Below are 16,916 nucleotides of genomic sequence, written 5' to 3'. Positions count from 1 at the left end.
CGCTCTTTTCTAGATTGGGGTTGACATGTTCACGCTTTTAAAAAAATTAAGAAATCATCATGTTGCAGCTGTGCAACAGCATCCAGCAAGCACCTGGGAGAGGGCAGCACAGCTTGCAGAGATCTGGCTGGCTGGGTTGTGCTGAGATTTTTAGTTTCTTTTTAGTTTCCTGCATGTTAAAAGGGAAAGTCTGAAGGTACGATTGAACAGCTTCAATTGCCTTTTTTCCTTCTGTATAGACAAGGTGGCCATTGAGCTCAACTGGTTAAGCAGCATCGCACTCATCATGCCAGTTCCTGGGTGGGAAGTTCCTTTTAGGGGGAAAAATGCAGAAGGTACTGTAGAAAAAGAAGAGGAGGGGGTTAAATTTATACCCCACCCTTCACTACCTGAAGGAGTCTCAGAGAGGCTTACAATCTCCTTTCCCTTGCCCTCCCCACAACAGACACCCTGTGAGGTAGGTGGGGCTGAGAGAGCTCTTTTGAGAACTGCTTGTGAGAGAATAGCTCTGACAGAACTTGTGTATGACCCAAGGTCACACCAGCAGATGCATGTGGAGAAGTGGGGAATCAAACCCGGTTCTCCCAGATTAGAGTCTGCACTCCTAAGCACTACACTAAATGGCTTCTACTAGTGAAGGTACTAGTGAATGCTTAGGGCTCCAAGGGAAGTGTGTTTGGCTGGACAGCCTGGTTTAGACTGCCCAACAGAGCCCCCCCCCCCAGCCGATCCTGTGGGGAGAGCCACAGCCAAGCTGGTGGTGATAGTTCCCCCAGCAGGATTGCTCCTGGGGGGCTTTGTTGGGCAGTCTAAACCAGGCTGCCCAGGCATAATCTTCGTGGGGGCAGCGGGGCCTCAGCCCCCGCTGAAATTTTCAGGAAGGTGCTCAGCCTCCCCCGGGAGCCACCCTTGCTCCTAGCAAAGCAATGCCTCTGGCCCAGCCCCAGCCCCCCCCCCCGGGAAATTGGAAAGTCTACACCCTTAGTTTAGAAGATCCCTTACCCTTATTCCCTGTAGTGTGTAGAGAATAAAAGCAATATTTTTTTTAAAAAAAAAGTTTAATTATAAAATTCTATCGGTAAATTTATCACACTTGTTAAAAAAATAAAACTTTTAAAAGAAGCCATGTTGTTAACCATATTGTCCACTAGATGCAGCTGTTGCTGTTTGAATTTTAAAAATTAAAAATAAAGGCATTGCATGTTCAAATGGTTGGAGACATAATTTATCTTATCCCCAATGCCAGTTTTGTAACAATTTCCCTCAAAGTGGAGCAGCATCTAATTTCCACCAGGCTATCTAGTTGCAAAACCAAATCCAATGTCTTTAATTACAACTTTGTGCCAGACAATTTCCACAGGAAGCATTTTACATGGTGAATAAATCAAAGGGCAGAGATCTTTCCCACTTGCTGTTTGATTGAACGACAGGCTTACGCAGCATATAGCAGAATTCCTTAATAGTTTCCAAGCTTTCTTAGTACTATTGGAAATTTCTGGCCCATCAGTATTAGGTAAAAGATGTTTTGTCAGGATTTATAACTCGTTCACTCCTGCATAACCTCCTGTTATAACCCTTTTGTCAGCTTCTGCATTATTGATGTTGATATGTGCAATGGCTTTTCTATTGTTTCTGATTTAAAAGTATCAGATTCTCTACAATTAATATAGGGGAAATTTACCACCAAATACTGAAGTGTCTATATTAGCCTGAGTTGAACAGTTGGAGGAAAAGGCCAAGTACATAAGAACATAAGAGACGCCAATGTTGGATCAGGCCAAAGGCCCATCCAGTCCAACACTCTGTGTCACACAGTGGCCAGAAATACCAGTGCCATCAGGAGGTCCAGCAGTGGGGCCAGGACATTAGAAGCCCTCCCACTGTTGACCCCCCCCCCAAGCACCAAGAAGACAGAGCATCACTTGCCCCAGAGCCCCTAGCTATACCTTGTGGCTAATAGCCACTGATGGACCTCTGCTCCATATGCTTATCTAATTCCCTTTTGAAGCCGTCCATGCTTGTAGCACCCACCACTTCCTGTGGCAGTGAATTCCATGTGTTAATCACTCTTTGGGTGAAGAAGTACTTCCTTTTATCCGTTCTAACCCGACCGCTCTGCAGTTTCATGGAGTGCCCACGAGTTCTTGTATTGTGAGAAAGGGAGAAAAGTACCTCTTTCTTTACCTGCTCTTTCCCATGCATAATCTTATAAACCTCGATCATGTCACCCCTCAGTCGTCTTTTCTCCAAGCTAAAGAGCCCTAAGCGCTTTAACCTTTCCTCATAGGGAAAGTGTTCCAACCCTTTTATCATTCGAGTTGCCCTTTTCTGCACTTTTTCCAAAGCTATAATATCCTTTTTAAGGTGTGGTGCCCAGAACTGCACACAGTATTCCAAATGAGGTCTCACCATTGATTTATATAGGGGCATTATTATATTGGCTGATCTGTTTTCAATACCCTTCCTAATAATCCCCAGCATAGCATTGGCCTTCTTTATTGCAGTCACACACTGTCTCGACATTTTCAGTGAGTTATCCACTACAACTCCAAGATCTCTCTCTTGCTCAGTCTCTGCCAGTTCAGACCCCATCAATGTGTATTTATATTTAGGATTTTTGGCTCCAATGTGCATCACCTTGCACTTGGCCACATTGAACCCCATTTGCCATGTTGACGCCCACTCGCCCATCCTTGACAGATCCCCTTGGAGTGCCTCACAATCCTCACTGGTTTTCACCACCCTGAACAACTTTGTATCATCCGCAAATTTAGCCACTTCACTGCTTACTCCCATCTCCAAATCATTAATGAACAAGTTAAAAAGCAGTGGACCAAGTACTGATCCCTGCGGTACCCCACTGCTTACCACCCTCCACTGAGAAAATTGCCCACCTACACTCACTCTCTGTTTTCTATGAACTAGCCAGTTTTTGATCCATAAAAGGACTTGTCCTTCTATCCCATGATTTTTGAGCTTACTTAGGAGCCTTTGATGAGGAACTTTATCAAAAGCTTTCTGGAAGTCAAGGTAAATAATATCTATTGGATCCCCCTTGTCCACATGTTTGTTCACCCCCTCAAAGAACACTAACAGGTTAGTGAGACAAGATCTTCCCTTACAGAAACCGTGCTGAGTCTGCCTCAATAGGTTTTGTTCATCTATGTGCCTACTAATTCTTTCCTTAATAATGGTTTCCACCAATTTACCCGGTATCGACGTCAGACTGACTGGCCTGTAATTTCCCGGATCTCCTCTGGAACCCTTTTTAAAGATGGGAGTGACATTAGCTACCTTCCAATCCTCAGGAATGGAGGCAGATTTTAAGGAAAGATTACATATCTTTGTCAGGAGATCTACAAGTTCACATTTGAGTTCTTTCAGAACTCTCGGATGTATGCCATCTGGGCCTGGTGATTTTTCAGTTTTTAAGTTGTCTATCAGTTTTAGGACCTCCTCTCTCGTCACCTCAATCTGACTCAGGTCTTTCAACACCCCTCCTGAAATCAGTGGTTCTGGAGTGGGCAAGCACTTCTCATCTTCCACAGTGAAGACGGAGGCAAAAAATGCATTTAGCTTCTCAGCCATTTCCCTATCATCCTTCAATACTCCTTTTACCCCTTGGTCGTCCAAGGGCCCCACTGCCTCCCTGGCTGGTTTCCTGTTTCTAATGTATTTGAAGAAAGTTTTATTGTTGGTTTTTACGTTTTTTGCTATATGCTCCTCATATTCCCTTTTTGCCTGCCTGACCTCAGACTTGCATTTTATTTGCCATAGCCTGTGTTCCGTTTTATCAGCCTCACTGTGACTAGCTTTCCACTGCTTAAAGGAATTCTTTTTACTTTTTACAGCCTCCATTACTCTGTTTGTTAACCATGCAGGCTTTTTCCTATACCTGTTTGTGCCTTTCCTAACCTGCGGAATATATATTTTTTGAGCTTCTAGGATCGTAGTTTTAAATAGATCCCAAGCTTCCCCAATTGTTTTGACCCTTTCTACTTTTCCTTTCAGTTTCCTCCCCACGTGTCCCCTCATATCAGAGAAATTACCCCTTTTAAAGTTAAAAATGGTTGTGTGAGTCTTTTTGGCCAATTCTCTATTTGTACAAATGATGAACTCAACAACATTATGATCACTGTTTCCAAGCGGTGCAATCACTTTTACATCTCTCACCAGGTCTTGAGTGTTACTTAGGACTAAATCAAGGATCGCCTCTCCCCTGGTAGGTTCCGTGACCATCTGCTCCATAGCACAGTCATTTAGAGTGTCTAGAAACTCAATCTCTTTTTCCCGGCTAGAACACATATTGACCCAATCAATGTGTGGGTAGTTAAAATCACCTATTATTACACAGTGTTTTTGTCTAGTTGCTATCTTTAAGGCATTCATCATTTTATAATCCTCCTCTATCTTTTGATCTGGTGGGCGATAACAAACTCCCAGTGTTAAGTTTCCTTTTGGCCCCCCTATTTCAACCCATAGAACTTCCAGAAGCGAATCCAATTCACTTAGCCTCTCAATCTTTCTAGACTTTATACCCTCTCTGACATACAGAGCTACCCCACCTCCAACCCTTCCCCCCCTATCCTTCCGATATAATATATAACCGGGAATCACTGTGTCCCACTGATTTTCCTCATCCCACCAAGTTTCAGAAATACCCACAATGTCTATTTTTCCCTCCCTCACCAAGCACTCCAACTCCCCGATTTTACCTCGGACACTTCTAGCATTTGTATAGAAACAGCTGTAATTTCCCTTACAAGTTAAGCCTGCATCCTTCCTCTTGCTATCTCGAGTCGTTGTCCGGCAGTCCATGTCACCAGCCATGGCCTCTGTGGACAATTTCAATCCACCTCCCTGTAGAAAAGCAACAGGTACCCCCTCATCTCTCTGAGATGAGCCAACCCGAACCAGAGACTTTTCATCTCCTGTCGGCTTTCCCCCAATATTTAGTTTAAAAGCTGCTCTGCCACCTTTTTGATTTTAAGCGCCAGCAGCCTGGTTCCTTCTTGGGACAAGTGGAGACCGTCTCGCCTGTACAGCTCCCTCTTGTTCCAAAAAGTATCCCAGTGCCTAACAAACCTGAACCCTTCCCCCCTACACCATCGTCTCATCCACGCATTGAGACTCCTGATCTGTGCCTGTCTCTCCGGCCCTGCGCGTGGAACAGGTAGCACTTCTGAGAAGGCTACCTTGGAGGTCCTGGCCTTGAGTTTCCTGCCCAGCAGCCTAAATTTCTCCTCCAGGACCTCACGACTGCATTTCCCCACATCGTTGGTGCCGACATGCACCACGACCACTGGCTCCTCCCCAGCACTATCTACCTTCAGCGGACTTGATTTGGGATACAGTCTCCTCACCAATTCTGGACCGGGTTGGCCTTTTGATCCACAGCAAGGCTCTAGTGTCTTAAACAATGACAAGAGGCAGCAATTCAGTGGGTGGAGCTTTTCCAAACAGAGAGATATATCGTTATGGAAATCTTTATGAACACTGCTTCAACCTTTCACATAATTTTTAAAGTCATAGGAACCGTGCTAGCAAAAGTCAGCAATCCTATTTTTAAAATTTGTTTATAAAGCAACTTCTAGGAACTAAATGCTGAAACCCAAAACGTTCAGGTCCCAAATATATCATTCCACTCTACTAAAGTAAGAGTGGTGTGTTCTTTTGGTGCAAGGAGCCTTCCTCCAATGCAAGAGGCTCATCTTGAGGCTGCAAAGAAGTAGTGTGGTTTCTTTCTGCCACAAATACGACAAGCCATTGCATATCAGATCCATATGATCATTTTTCTTGGTTTATCGTCTGATTTTGGCCTATCTTCCAGCTGCCACCACCATGAACTCCCAAAATGATGACATCCTACGCAAGGACTGCAAATTTCTGCTCCTCGAGAAAGAGAATGTGGCCCCCAAGAAAGAGGTGGAGTTGCTGATCATGACAAAAGACAGTGGGAAAGTCTTCAGTGCATCCAACACTGGTCTCAATGGAGGTCTGTTTTCTTATGGCACATGCTGTCACATGACACACTGTCACGTGCCCATACTAGTGAGTTATTCTCAATTCACATAGCACAAGAGGGGCATCAGAGCCACTTCCCAGAGTCACTTCCCAGCAGCTCAGTCTCATGGCACTTCAGGAAGGTCTAAAAGAAGATGGCATTGTTTACTTTTTATTGTAAGGTACTTATATCTTACCTGTATCATAAAAAGTCCTCAAGGCAGCTCATTATCAGTCATAAGAAATACAAACCCCCCAATAAAATTAAACTCAGGGGGTGAGATCCAACAACTCTTTTCTGCTAAGAGTCTTTCTTTTCCTCTCCCCCCCCCCCCGGATTGAGCCTCCTTAGTTAGTTGAAGAGTGTTATTATGCCCAACGCATTAATTACAAAATGAAAACCAACATCATTAGAATTCTAGCATTAATTTTTTAAGCCAAATAACAGCTGCAGCAGCAGATAAGGAGGGCAAGAGAAACATAATCCAAAGTTTAAGTATCACCGAATACCCACAAAAATAAAAAAGTCTTCACCTGGCATCTAAAACTCAAAAGAGTAAATCTCCATTGAACAGTTGCAGTGAGGAAATTTCACAAATGAGGTGGAATTGCTCACTTCGGTGACTGTGATTTCTTCCCAGTTGATTCCTTCGCATACATATATTGCCCCCTCTGACACATTCCCACATGACTGTGGCAACATTGGTGCTAATGTAAATTTGCATGAGGAACTTTTCAATGTTTGGTTATGCTCACTTAGCCTCATCCCACAAGTTTCAGTACATAAGGATTCCCATCAAAGTATTGTTGGGAGTCTGTGTGGACATGTTGTGGGGATCAAACAAAATATTCTCTTATACAACTTCTGATTTACTGCCAGAAACCCTAACCTGAAAGCTCCCATTGAGATATGTTCTCAGGGCCTATTCATATGACTGTTAGTAATGGGAATATTGTTTAATAATCTTGCTTGTGCTGGTTTGCAGCCTGTGGACAACCATTTGTGCTTATCTTTTGCTGTGCGCAGGATTCATCTTTCTGAGTACTTGCAGTTGTATTTGCACATGGTGGGCCAGCTGTCCAATGGACAAAATGTTACTCTGGCTACCACATGCTCAAATGATCATGTGATTAGCTCTCAGGTTGATATTTCATGTTATCCCTCTATTAATTGTGCATTTGTCATAAGGTAACATCAGTGCTATTCATGAATGGGACCATTTTCTCATTGCGTTCTCAATAAAGCATTCAACCTGATCATGTCTCTCAACATAATGGTGGTAGAAAATGCCCCCCAGTCCCATGGGATTTTCAAGGAAAGAGACATTCAGAGGTGGTATACCATTGCCTGCCTCTGCATAGTGACCCTGGTATTCCTTGGTGGTCTCCCATCCAAATATTAACCAGGGACAACACTGCTTAGCTTCAGATATCTGACGACATCAGGTTAGCCTGGGCTATCCAGTTCAGAGCCTGAATGTATTAGATCTCACTAATTTCATATAAATTAGTACATGGGATATATGTACAGATAAATCTGGTAAATAGTGGATTAACATTTCTGGTGACTAGTGCTGTGATCTTAGAATAAGAAAGCCAACATAAATAAGAAAGAAGTTGGTTTTACTGTCAATGGAAAGAGGCCAGTTTATGCAAGCTGAGTGTGAGGTCTATTTAGCACCAAAGAAGGTGCCTTTTTGTTGTTTTGGGCCTTCTACAGGTTATTGTACCAAAGACACCCTGAAGAAAGAAAAGCAAGCTGTTTCTTCCTCTTATGCTGGAGATTCCTTCCTCAAATCAGAAACAAATGGTAAATATTTAGTTCTTCCCCTGACGTGAAAAATTAGGGGTCCTTCACACAGAATTTTTTCCCTATATTGGTGTAGAAATAAATGTATACACCTAAGCAGGGGTCATTTCGTAGAAAAAGAGGTGCAGGAGCTCATTAGCATAACTCATCTGCATAGGCCACACACCCTGACATCACCGGAAGTGTGTCAGAAGGCGACACCCACCACTCAGGCTCCACTGGACTCTTTTGGATTGCTAGCTAGGGGGGGGGGCACGCGCAGATCTGTCCTCACAGAGGAGGGAGAGGTTGTACCTGAATAAACCTTGGCCTTAAAGGTGCCACTGGACTGTTTTGGATTGCTATCTGGGGGGGGGGGGCTCTGCAACTTACCTGGCTGCTTCTTGCTCCTTGTGGCCTGAGGCTGCTTGGAGCAGGGAGTGGGGCTTGTTGCATGTGCCCGCCCCCTGGGCTCTTTACTGCCGGAGCTCTGCTCCTGTGCGCTCCTGCAGGAAATGACCCCTGCACCTAAGTATGCCATCATGCCCAAGAAGTTGAGTGTATTTGTTTTATTTATTCTGGGAACTCACTAATACTTACTGTTTCTCAAAACACACACACACACACAGAGAGAGAGAGAGAGACTTTCCCCTCTATGCTTATGGATACCTGTGCAAGAAAATACATGAGCTGAAAACAGGGCTTTGCCAAGTGCATGCCAGAATGCATTTTGGGGACAACAGGAGCTCCAAAATGTTCCCATCAAACCTCTAATTCTGAAGCCTATGCTCTGTGTGGTTGCTTCTGCACCATTTTAAGGTTCCTTGTCTTCTTCCTGAAGTATGCCCCCTATAAAACCATGCCCAATGGTGTAATTACTTCTTTTTGAGTGCAGTCCTAAGCAGAGGTACACCCTTTTAAGCCTATTGATTTTGCTGGATTGTCTCATCTGTGTAAGAGAATGTGTAGAATGCCACATACTCTGATGCTAACCAGACTTCTGCATTCACCCCCTTCTTCTTTTGTAACTTCCCAGCTACGTTCTGCAGGGCTGTGCCTCTCATGAGAGTTCATTATAGTCTCAAACAGTTAACAGGTTTTTAAAATTTCACTGTAGAGCAGAGAATGTATTCTAATACTTGCCATGCTTGACAAAGGAAAGGGGAACTGCAAGGCTGTGTCCCTATTCTTGGACCAGTGAAACCAGACTGCAGCTATTTTCTCAATGTCCTTGTTTGGACTGGCAGCTGCTGCTTCTGTTTAAAATTCATTTTGAGCCAATAGTGTGGCTTTGTGTGGGAAGAGACAAACTCCTTTGTTCTTCTTCTTCTTGTTATAATAGGAGGACTACAGTCTGTTTCAACAAAGGACAAAGCAACTTATGCAGGTGAGTACACTTCCCCTTAGCAGGAAAGCATAGATTTTTGAGCAAATAAGCTTGTTAGGTCTTCTAAAATCTTTTAATGAAAGTTTCTTTGTAAAAGATGGCTTTTTTAGAAAAGTAGATGCCTCCTTTATGGGGCTATGGAGATTTGGTGCACTAATACCTGGCGTGCATAGTTGGACTACCGCCCAAAGCTTATTTACTTCACGATAGGATTATTAAAGAATAGGATGCATACAGTAGGTGCTATCAAGTCGCAGCAAGAGGCTTTCAAGGGAAGTGAGAAGCAGAGGTGGTTTGCCATTACCTTGCTTTGCAGAGCCTTCCTTGGTAGTCAAGTACTGACCCTGCTGAGCTTCCAAGATCTGACAAGATTGGGCTCTATCATACTGCCTTTCCTCCAAATATTTATTTTATTTATTTATTTATTCAGACTTATACCCCGCCCTCCCCGCAAGCGGGCTCAGGGCGGCTTCCATTAAAAACATAAATACATTAAAATACAGAATATACAAACATGCCACAAAACATTAATACATAAATGCAAAGTGCAGGCGGCAGATTATAATTCATCTTGATGGTAAGTTGCAGAAATCAATTGCCATTGCCCTGATGTCCACAGATGGTTTCTGTCGTTATTCCATGTTGTTGTTGAATCACCAGCCGTATTTAGTTGTGGCGATCTGCAGCGACCTGCAGTAATATGAGCCACAACAGCAGCCCATAGCAGCAGCGGCCCCTACTTAAATGCCTGGTGGAAGAGCTCCGTCTTGCAGGCCCTGCGGAACTGTAAAAGATCCCGCAGGGCCCTGATCTCTTCCGGGAGCTCATTCCACCAGGTAGGGGCCGCCACTGAGAAGGCTCCGGCCCTGGTAATGGCTAACTTAGCCTCCCTCGGGCCAGGAGGGGTCAACAGGTTTTGAGACCCCGACCGTAGTGCTCTCTGGGGTATATACGGGGAAAGGCGGTCCCGAAGGTATGTTGGACCCCAGCCATGTAGGGCTTTAAAGGTAAGAACCAGCACCTTGAAACGGACTCGGTATGCTATAGGCAGCCAGTGCAGTGTCCTCAGCACAGGCTGGATGTGCTCTCGTCTAGGGAGATTCATCAACAGCCTGGCTGCGGCATTCTGCACCAGCTGCAGCTTCCGGATCCGAGACAAGGGCAGCCCCATGTAGAGAGCATTACAGTAGTCTAGTCTCGAGGTGACCATCACATGGATCACTGTTGCTAGGTCAGCGCGGTCAAGGAAGGGGACCAACTGCCTGATCAGCCTAAGATGGTAAAAGGCTGACCTGGCAGTGGCCGCCACCTGGGCCTCCATTGTAAGGGAGGAATCCAGGAGGACGCCCAAACTCCGTACCTCCGGCGCTGGCACCAATGGAGCCCCCCCGAAGGATGGAAGAGGGATCCCCGCCCCTGCACCGCCCCGACTCAAGCACAGGACCTCTGTCTTCGCTGGATTCAGCCTCAGTCGACTCAGTCTGAGCCAACCCGCCACAGCCTGCAAGGCCCCGTCCAGGTCCTCCGGTCTGGATCCCGACTGGCCGCCCAGCATCAGATAAAGCTGGGTGTCATCAGCATACTGATGGCACCCCAGCCCATACCTCCGGGCAATCTGGGCAAGGGGGCGCATATAGATATTAAACAACATGGGGGACAGCACAGCCCCTTGAGGCACACCGCATTCCAGCGGTGTCTCCTGGACCGCTGTTCCCCCAACGCCACCCTTTGTCCCCGACCTTGGAGAAAAGAAACCAGCCATTGTAAGGCTAGTCCCTGAATCCCCACCTCGGCGAGGCGGTGGGCTAGCAGCTGATGGTCGACCGTGTCAAACGCAGCCGACAGATCTAACAACAGCAATACTGCCGATCCGCCTCGATCCAGATGCCTTCGGAGGTCGTCAGCTAGGGTGACCAAGACCGTCTCCGTCCCGTGTCCCGGGCGGAAGCCAGACTGAAAGGGGTCGAGCACAGAAGCGTCATCCAGAAAGCCCTGCAGCTGTGTCGCCACCGCCCTGTCAATCAACTTGCCCAAATAGGGCAAGTTAGAGACCGGCCGATAGTTGGCCAATTTGGACGGATCTAAAGATGGTTTTTTCAGGAGAGGGTGGACCATCGCTTCCTTGAGTGCCCCAGGGAACTGTCCCTCCAAGGGTCAAGGCTGCATGTGGTTGGGCGCACAGTGGCGAGCAATCTGTCGACTTCCTCAAGGCTGAGTGGACTGAAGCGATCCAGGATCAAATCCGAAGACATGCAAGGGGCCTCAAGCTCATTTACTGTTTCAAGTGTGGCGGGGAGGTCACGGCGGAGCATCGAGACTTTATCTGCAAAATAGCTTGCAAATGCCTCACAGCCTATGTCCAATTCTCTATCATTTGGTCTGCCATGTGGCAGAGCTGTTATCGACCGAATCATCCTAAATAATTGGGCTGGGCGAGAGCTAGCGGACGCAATCTCCGCCGCATAGAAATCCTTCTTTGCGGCTTTGACTCCCATCTCATAGGCTTTCATAAGCATCCTATAAGATGCTCTTGATGCTTTGTCACGAGCTCGGCGCCACCGTCTCTCTAGCCGTCTAAGCTCCCGCTTCATAAGCCGCAGCTCCTGGGTGTACCAAGGAGCTAGCTTAGTGCGGGGGCGCAGAGGGTGCCGTGGAGCGATCTCGTCGATGGCTGCAGAGAGCCGGCCATGCCAGTCCTCCACAAGCTCATCTAACAAGCCGCCAGGGGGTATCGGTTCCCGCAGTGCCATCTGGAGCCGCATAGGGTCCATCTGGTTCTGCGGGCGAGCCAAAATCCGCTCGCCGTCCAAACAGGGTCGGGGTGGCACATTCAGGCGGGCCCTCAGAGCATGGTGGTCCGACCATGGAACTGCCGAAGCAGCAACCCGGTCCACTGTAACCCCCGCCGCGAAGATCAAATAGAGCGTGTGCCCCGCCTGGTGCGTGGGGGTCGTTACACATTGGGAGAGTCCCAGTGCCGCCATGGACGACACCAGGTCCGCTGCCTGAATAGAGGTCGCGTCATCAGCATGGACATTGAAGTCACCCAGGACAATTAGTCGCGGGTGCTCCAATGCCCAGCCTGCTACGGCCTCCATCAGGGACAGCAGGCTGTTGGCCGGTGCGTTGGGCGGTCGGTACACCAGCCAAATCGCCAAACTCTCCCCGGCCTCCCAGACCATGCCAGTACACTCAATGCCCGTGATCCTCAGCGGCGAAAGCGCTCTAAAGGAGTAAGCCTCCCGGATGAATAGTGCCACTCCTCCCCCCCGCCCCTTAGTCCGAGACTGGTGGAGGACCGAGAACCCAGGCGAGGCAAGCTGGGAGAGCACTACTGTCTCTCCCTCTTGCACCCAGGTCTCGGTCATGCACGCCAGGTCTACATCCTGGTCCTGCAGAAAATCCCTGAGAACCATGGTCTTATTATTTATAGACCTGGCGTTACATAACACCAATGTCGGAGAAGGGGTACCTTTCCTAACCCCACTGCCAACATCTCTTGGGATGGGACGCAGGCTGGAAAGGGGCCGAGCTTTCCTGTTTCTCCGCCCCCTTCCCATACTCCCCTGCCTGCTCCCATCGCTGTACTTCCCCCTCCCCAGGAGCACCGGAATACTCTGGCCCGACGTCATTTCTCTCAGTAGTCTTCGCTAGTTTACACAAGCTTCAGACCACTGGTTGCACAAACAGCAAAAATACTCAATGTACTACTCAGTTAATACACAGTGGGTGCAACCTATACTACTGCTATCACTACGGTTCCCCTAACCTATCCTAACTCATCATCCAATTGAATTGCCAATAATAATCAGGTATCTGGCCATTTATAACATAAAGGCCAATCGGATACCCGCCCACCCACTTTTTCTTTGTTTTTCTTTTTATATTAACTCGTAACCCTCTAAATAGCTCGCATAATTAGCAATCCTAGAATGTGGTACAGTTTGGTTGGGCCTTAAAGCTGAGAGCTAATCCTGTACATATAATAATCTATTTCTATGCTAACCCAGCCACTATTAATACAATCCCTACAGCCCCAATTTAGTAAATCCTTACATCAACATCAATTAATATCGTTTCAATTTAAAATTGGGCTGATAACTCTATTTTCTCCCATGCCGTAGCAATTAGCAGCTCCAATGTTCTCCGACACAAATCCGCTTACCACCACTCCCAGTCCGCTCATTCCACATATCAGGGGGCGGTAGTTCTTACTGACCCTCGCCAACTCCGCTCTCCACTGGGTCATCCGCATCCCGACCTTCTCATCACCAAGCAACGCCAGGAACAGCAGCTCGACGCCCCGCCTCCTCAGGGTGTAGGTCGCAACCACTGGCGTGGTCGGGTTGCCCTGGGTTCCCCAATGGGTAATCCGGCCGATGTCACTCCCGCCTTGGGCCCATCTTCCCGGTACTGATGTTACAGTCTCCGATGCCGGCTCCGGCTGGTCCACCGCAGCCGCCCCTATAGCCGCTGGGGCGCGCGTTGCCGTCTCTCATGGTTCCACTCCACTGTGAACAAGGGTCGCCAGCGCCCCGCCCGCCTCGCCGCGGTCAGGCCCAGCCCATACAAGGGGGTCCCCGGGTGGGTACACGCCCCCCACATCCCCCTACCACCAGCCGCACGCCCGACGCCGGCGGGGCGAGGACATCAGCGGCCCTCTCCCGGCTCCGGCACCAAGCCACCGCGCGGCTTGCAACGCCGCCGCCCCTGCCACCAGTGCCTCTCGGCCCGGATGATCTCCTACGCCAGGCCGGGGCGCCGAACTCCAGCCCCACCAGACACAGTCCGCCCATGGCTCTGTCCACACCGACACCTCATCGGTAAGCTGTTTTTTCCACCATTCCTTTATGCTCGCTCTCACAGTCCTATTCAATTCAGCCCGTTCCGTCCACAATGCAAACCGAACAATACAGAGTAAACGTCTATTACGCTCTGCAACTATTCGCAGGAGCTCCTACACCGAGCTCCGTGCACGCCGCCGCCATCTTGTTGCTACTCTCCAGTATAAACATTCCAATCTACTGAGGACTACAGCCAGGGGGCACAATCCCGCAGGACTCCTACTCAAGACTCTTTAGAATGAACAGATGCAGGAAAAATTGCTTACCATCTTGAATATTTATTTTTCTCTTTTTATAGCCCACCTTCCTCACCAAGACTCATGGCTGATTACACAGTGTAGAACAATGGAATCAAATAGCATAATCCGATAAACAATGCAATAGAACTAGGAAAGAGTTCAGAAAATAATCGTCAGGCACCTCTCTGTCAAATAGTTGTTGGAGCAGCTTTAGAGTGGCTCCACAATTGATGAAGCAGTTAGGTTTGCTACAGATTGCAATCAAGGCTCCTTGGCTTTTGTGGCTGCTTACATGTGTGCATCTGTGGCTTGCACTTCAGGTGTTTGCCTGGTATAACAGTGGTAGTGGTGAACTCGTAGTGAGCATAATAACTGCATAAAAAGTGGAGCCTCTCTTACAATGCAGTCCTAAGCAAAGTTAAACCTTTTAAGTCCTTTGACTTCAATTGATTTAGAAGATGTAACTCTGCTGAGGATTGCACTGTTAGTCCTTTGCCCATTTTCCAGCCACCATCTTGCCTCCCCGTATAATGTTTCTAAAAATCAGAAAATGGGTAACAGAAGTTTCATGTTAGTCTGTTGCAGTATGGAAGTATCCTTCTGAAGAGAGGCTGGGATCATCTTCTTAACACTGAGAATTCTGAGTTACTTTAGAAACATATTTGAAGCTTTAATCACTTGGGAAATTAAAAATGAAATATGTGTGTTGCAAAATAACATGGTACCCAATAATTATTCCTGTGTATATAATATGTAGATGAAATAGCAACTTAGCATTCATTATGCCAATAATATTAATGTGCAGAATTCATTATAGCATTTCTTCTATGTGTTTAGAGCACTTCTCATACGTTTTCTTAGTAATGCTTACCGAAGCCCTGTATTAATAGTTGTTTGGGGAAGTTGTAGAATTACAATTTCTGGAAGTTGTTCAGAACTGGATTCTAAAATGGGTTATTCAAGAGTGATAGGAATACAGTGACAGATGTTGGTAATTTCTGTTATGTATTTTTAATTTTAAAAAAATTAAACAGAAACATATCTAAAGGCTGCATGACCGTCTCTCTAGGGCATTTGGATTTTCTTCCAACTTTGAGCCTTTGTTAATAAATATTTTTACTGTTCATGTTCTTTCCCACGATAGAAATCCAGCGCGATGAAGGATGTGGAGGGGCCGGTGCTGCTCCAGCCTGGTGCCCTTGTGCCTCCTGCTGCAGCTGGTGGAAATGGCTTCTCGGTTTGCTCCTGGCCTGGCTCTTTCTACTTGGTCTGCTTTTTGGGCTTATTGCTCTAGGTAAGAAGTCACAAAATGCCAGGTGTAGGATAAGTTACAGCTGAGGAAGAATGTAACTTAGTGCCTTCTCCTAATGACTAGTGAGGGGTCAAAGAAAATGAGAGTAATGGGATAATGGGCATAACAATCCCAATTTTAAGTCTCTGCTTTTTATTATTTAGGATTTTTCATGGCTGGGCAAAGTCCTAGGCAACCAGATGCTCATACTTTTTTCCCTTGTAAACAGTGCTGGAAGTATATCCATCCCTGATTGAACTAATTATGCGATTTTATTTCATATAGTAGATCGACTCATCTTGTTGGTTAGCCACACAGGTGAATTGGGGTTGTAGACTTGTAAACAGCCAACTCTGTAGCAGTTGTCCTGAATTTCCTAATATTCAGAGGAATTCTCTGTTGTACCTTCTCTCTGAAGGCATTTTGTGTTCAATAAAATTCAGCACTGATTTGGACAGAGTGGAGGCATAGAGGGATAAACGCAGGATCTTTAGTCTGCAAATAGAGATAGGGGAGTGGATTTGACCAGGAACCATTTCAGCTTTTTTAAAAAAAATCTAAACTTTCAGCGGATGAAGTGAGGAAGCTGAAATCCCGTGTGGAGAGCCTTGAATCCCGTGCCAGCTACTGGCAGGTTAATCCTGATACTGCGGAAAATGTGCATGTCAGCAGGGTTGGACAGTATGCCAAACATACATTAACTCTGGGTGATATGAATGAAGACCAGCTATGGCTGTACATGAAGAAGAGGCTGGATGCAGAGAGAAATCAAGGTGAGGAACCCCCCAAATTCCATGAGGCTAGGCCATGAAGAGATGCATTTATCAGGAACTGTTCTGATCCTTGAAACATACTACTGTATTTTCTGAGAATGTAATCTGTATGGGGGGAGAGATAGAAGGAGGTGGGGCTATGTAGGCTTTGAGCTCAGTTCAACCTTAACCTATCTATCTGTTGCACAAAAGGGGGGAGGCGATGAGACAGGATAAAGGAGTCTCAAAACAACAAGAGGGATCCAACAGTTGCAGCCCTCCCCAGCAACAGCTATGTGGGAAAATAAAATGGAATTCCCAACACATATTATTATAACCTCTTCTTTTTGGGGAAGCTGTTTTTTACAATTCCTCTCAACGTGGTTTCTCAAAAACTTTCTCTTTCAGTGTCTGTCAAGGCAATACATATGCTCAGCTAATTTTAAAAATTACAAATGAGAACTGACTGAAGCAGATTCTGCCCTTGTCACATTGAGAAATATCTGGGGAATTCCCACACCAATGACTGGTTTATTGGATGCAGGGGAGATTACAATGGAGGATTTGTCTCAAAGAAATAAAAAAGACCATTTTGCCTTTATTTCGTGCCC

At 46.5% G+C, this 16,916-nt stretch overlaps 1 protein-coding gene across 4 annotated transcripts in view; it reads left to right on the top strand.

Annotated features, from left to right (window-relative positions):
- Positions 1–16,916, top strand: part of COL17A1 (collagen, type XVII, alpha 1) — a 95,452-nt gene that overhangs the window by 30,071 nt on the left and 48,465 nt on the right. For all 4 annotated transcript variants that reach the window (XM_015420124.1, XM_015420127.1, XM_015420126.1 and 1 more), the window contains 5 exons: positions 5,831–5,995; positions 7,724–7,813; positions 9,135–9,179; positions 15,407–15,556; positions 16,123–16,326. In XM_015420124.1, coding sequence (XP_015275610.1) covers positions 5,831–5,995; positions 7,724–7,813; positions 9,135–9,179; positions 15,407–15,556; positions 16,123–16,326 — 654 coding nt within the window. The remainder of the gene's footprint in view (positions 1–5,830; positions 5,996–7,723; positions 7,814–9,134; positions 9,180–15,406; positions 15,557–16,122; positions 16,327–16,916) is intronic.

The sequence above is a fragment of the Gekko japonicus genome, unplaced genomic scaffold, assembly GCF_001447785.1.
Source record: "Gekko japonicus isolate JY-2015 unplaced genomic scaffold, Gekko_japonicus_V1.1 scaffold29, whole genome shotgun sequence".
Lineage (NCBI taxonomy): Eukaryota > Metazoa > Chordata > Lepidosauria > Squamata > Gekkonidae > Gekko > Gekko japonicus.
This window is presented reverse-complemented; position numbering and strand designations above follow the sequence as displayed.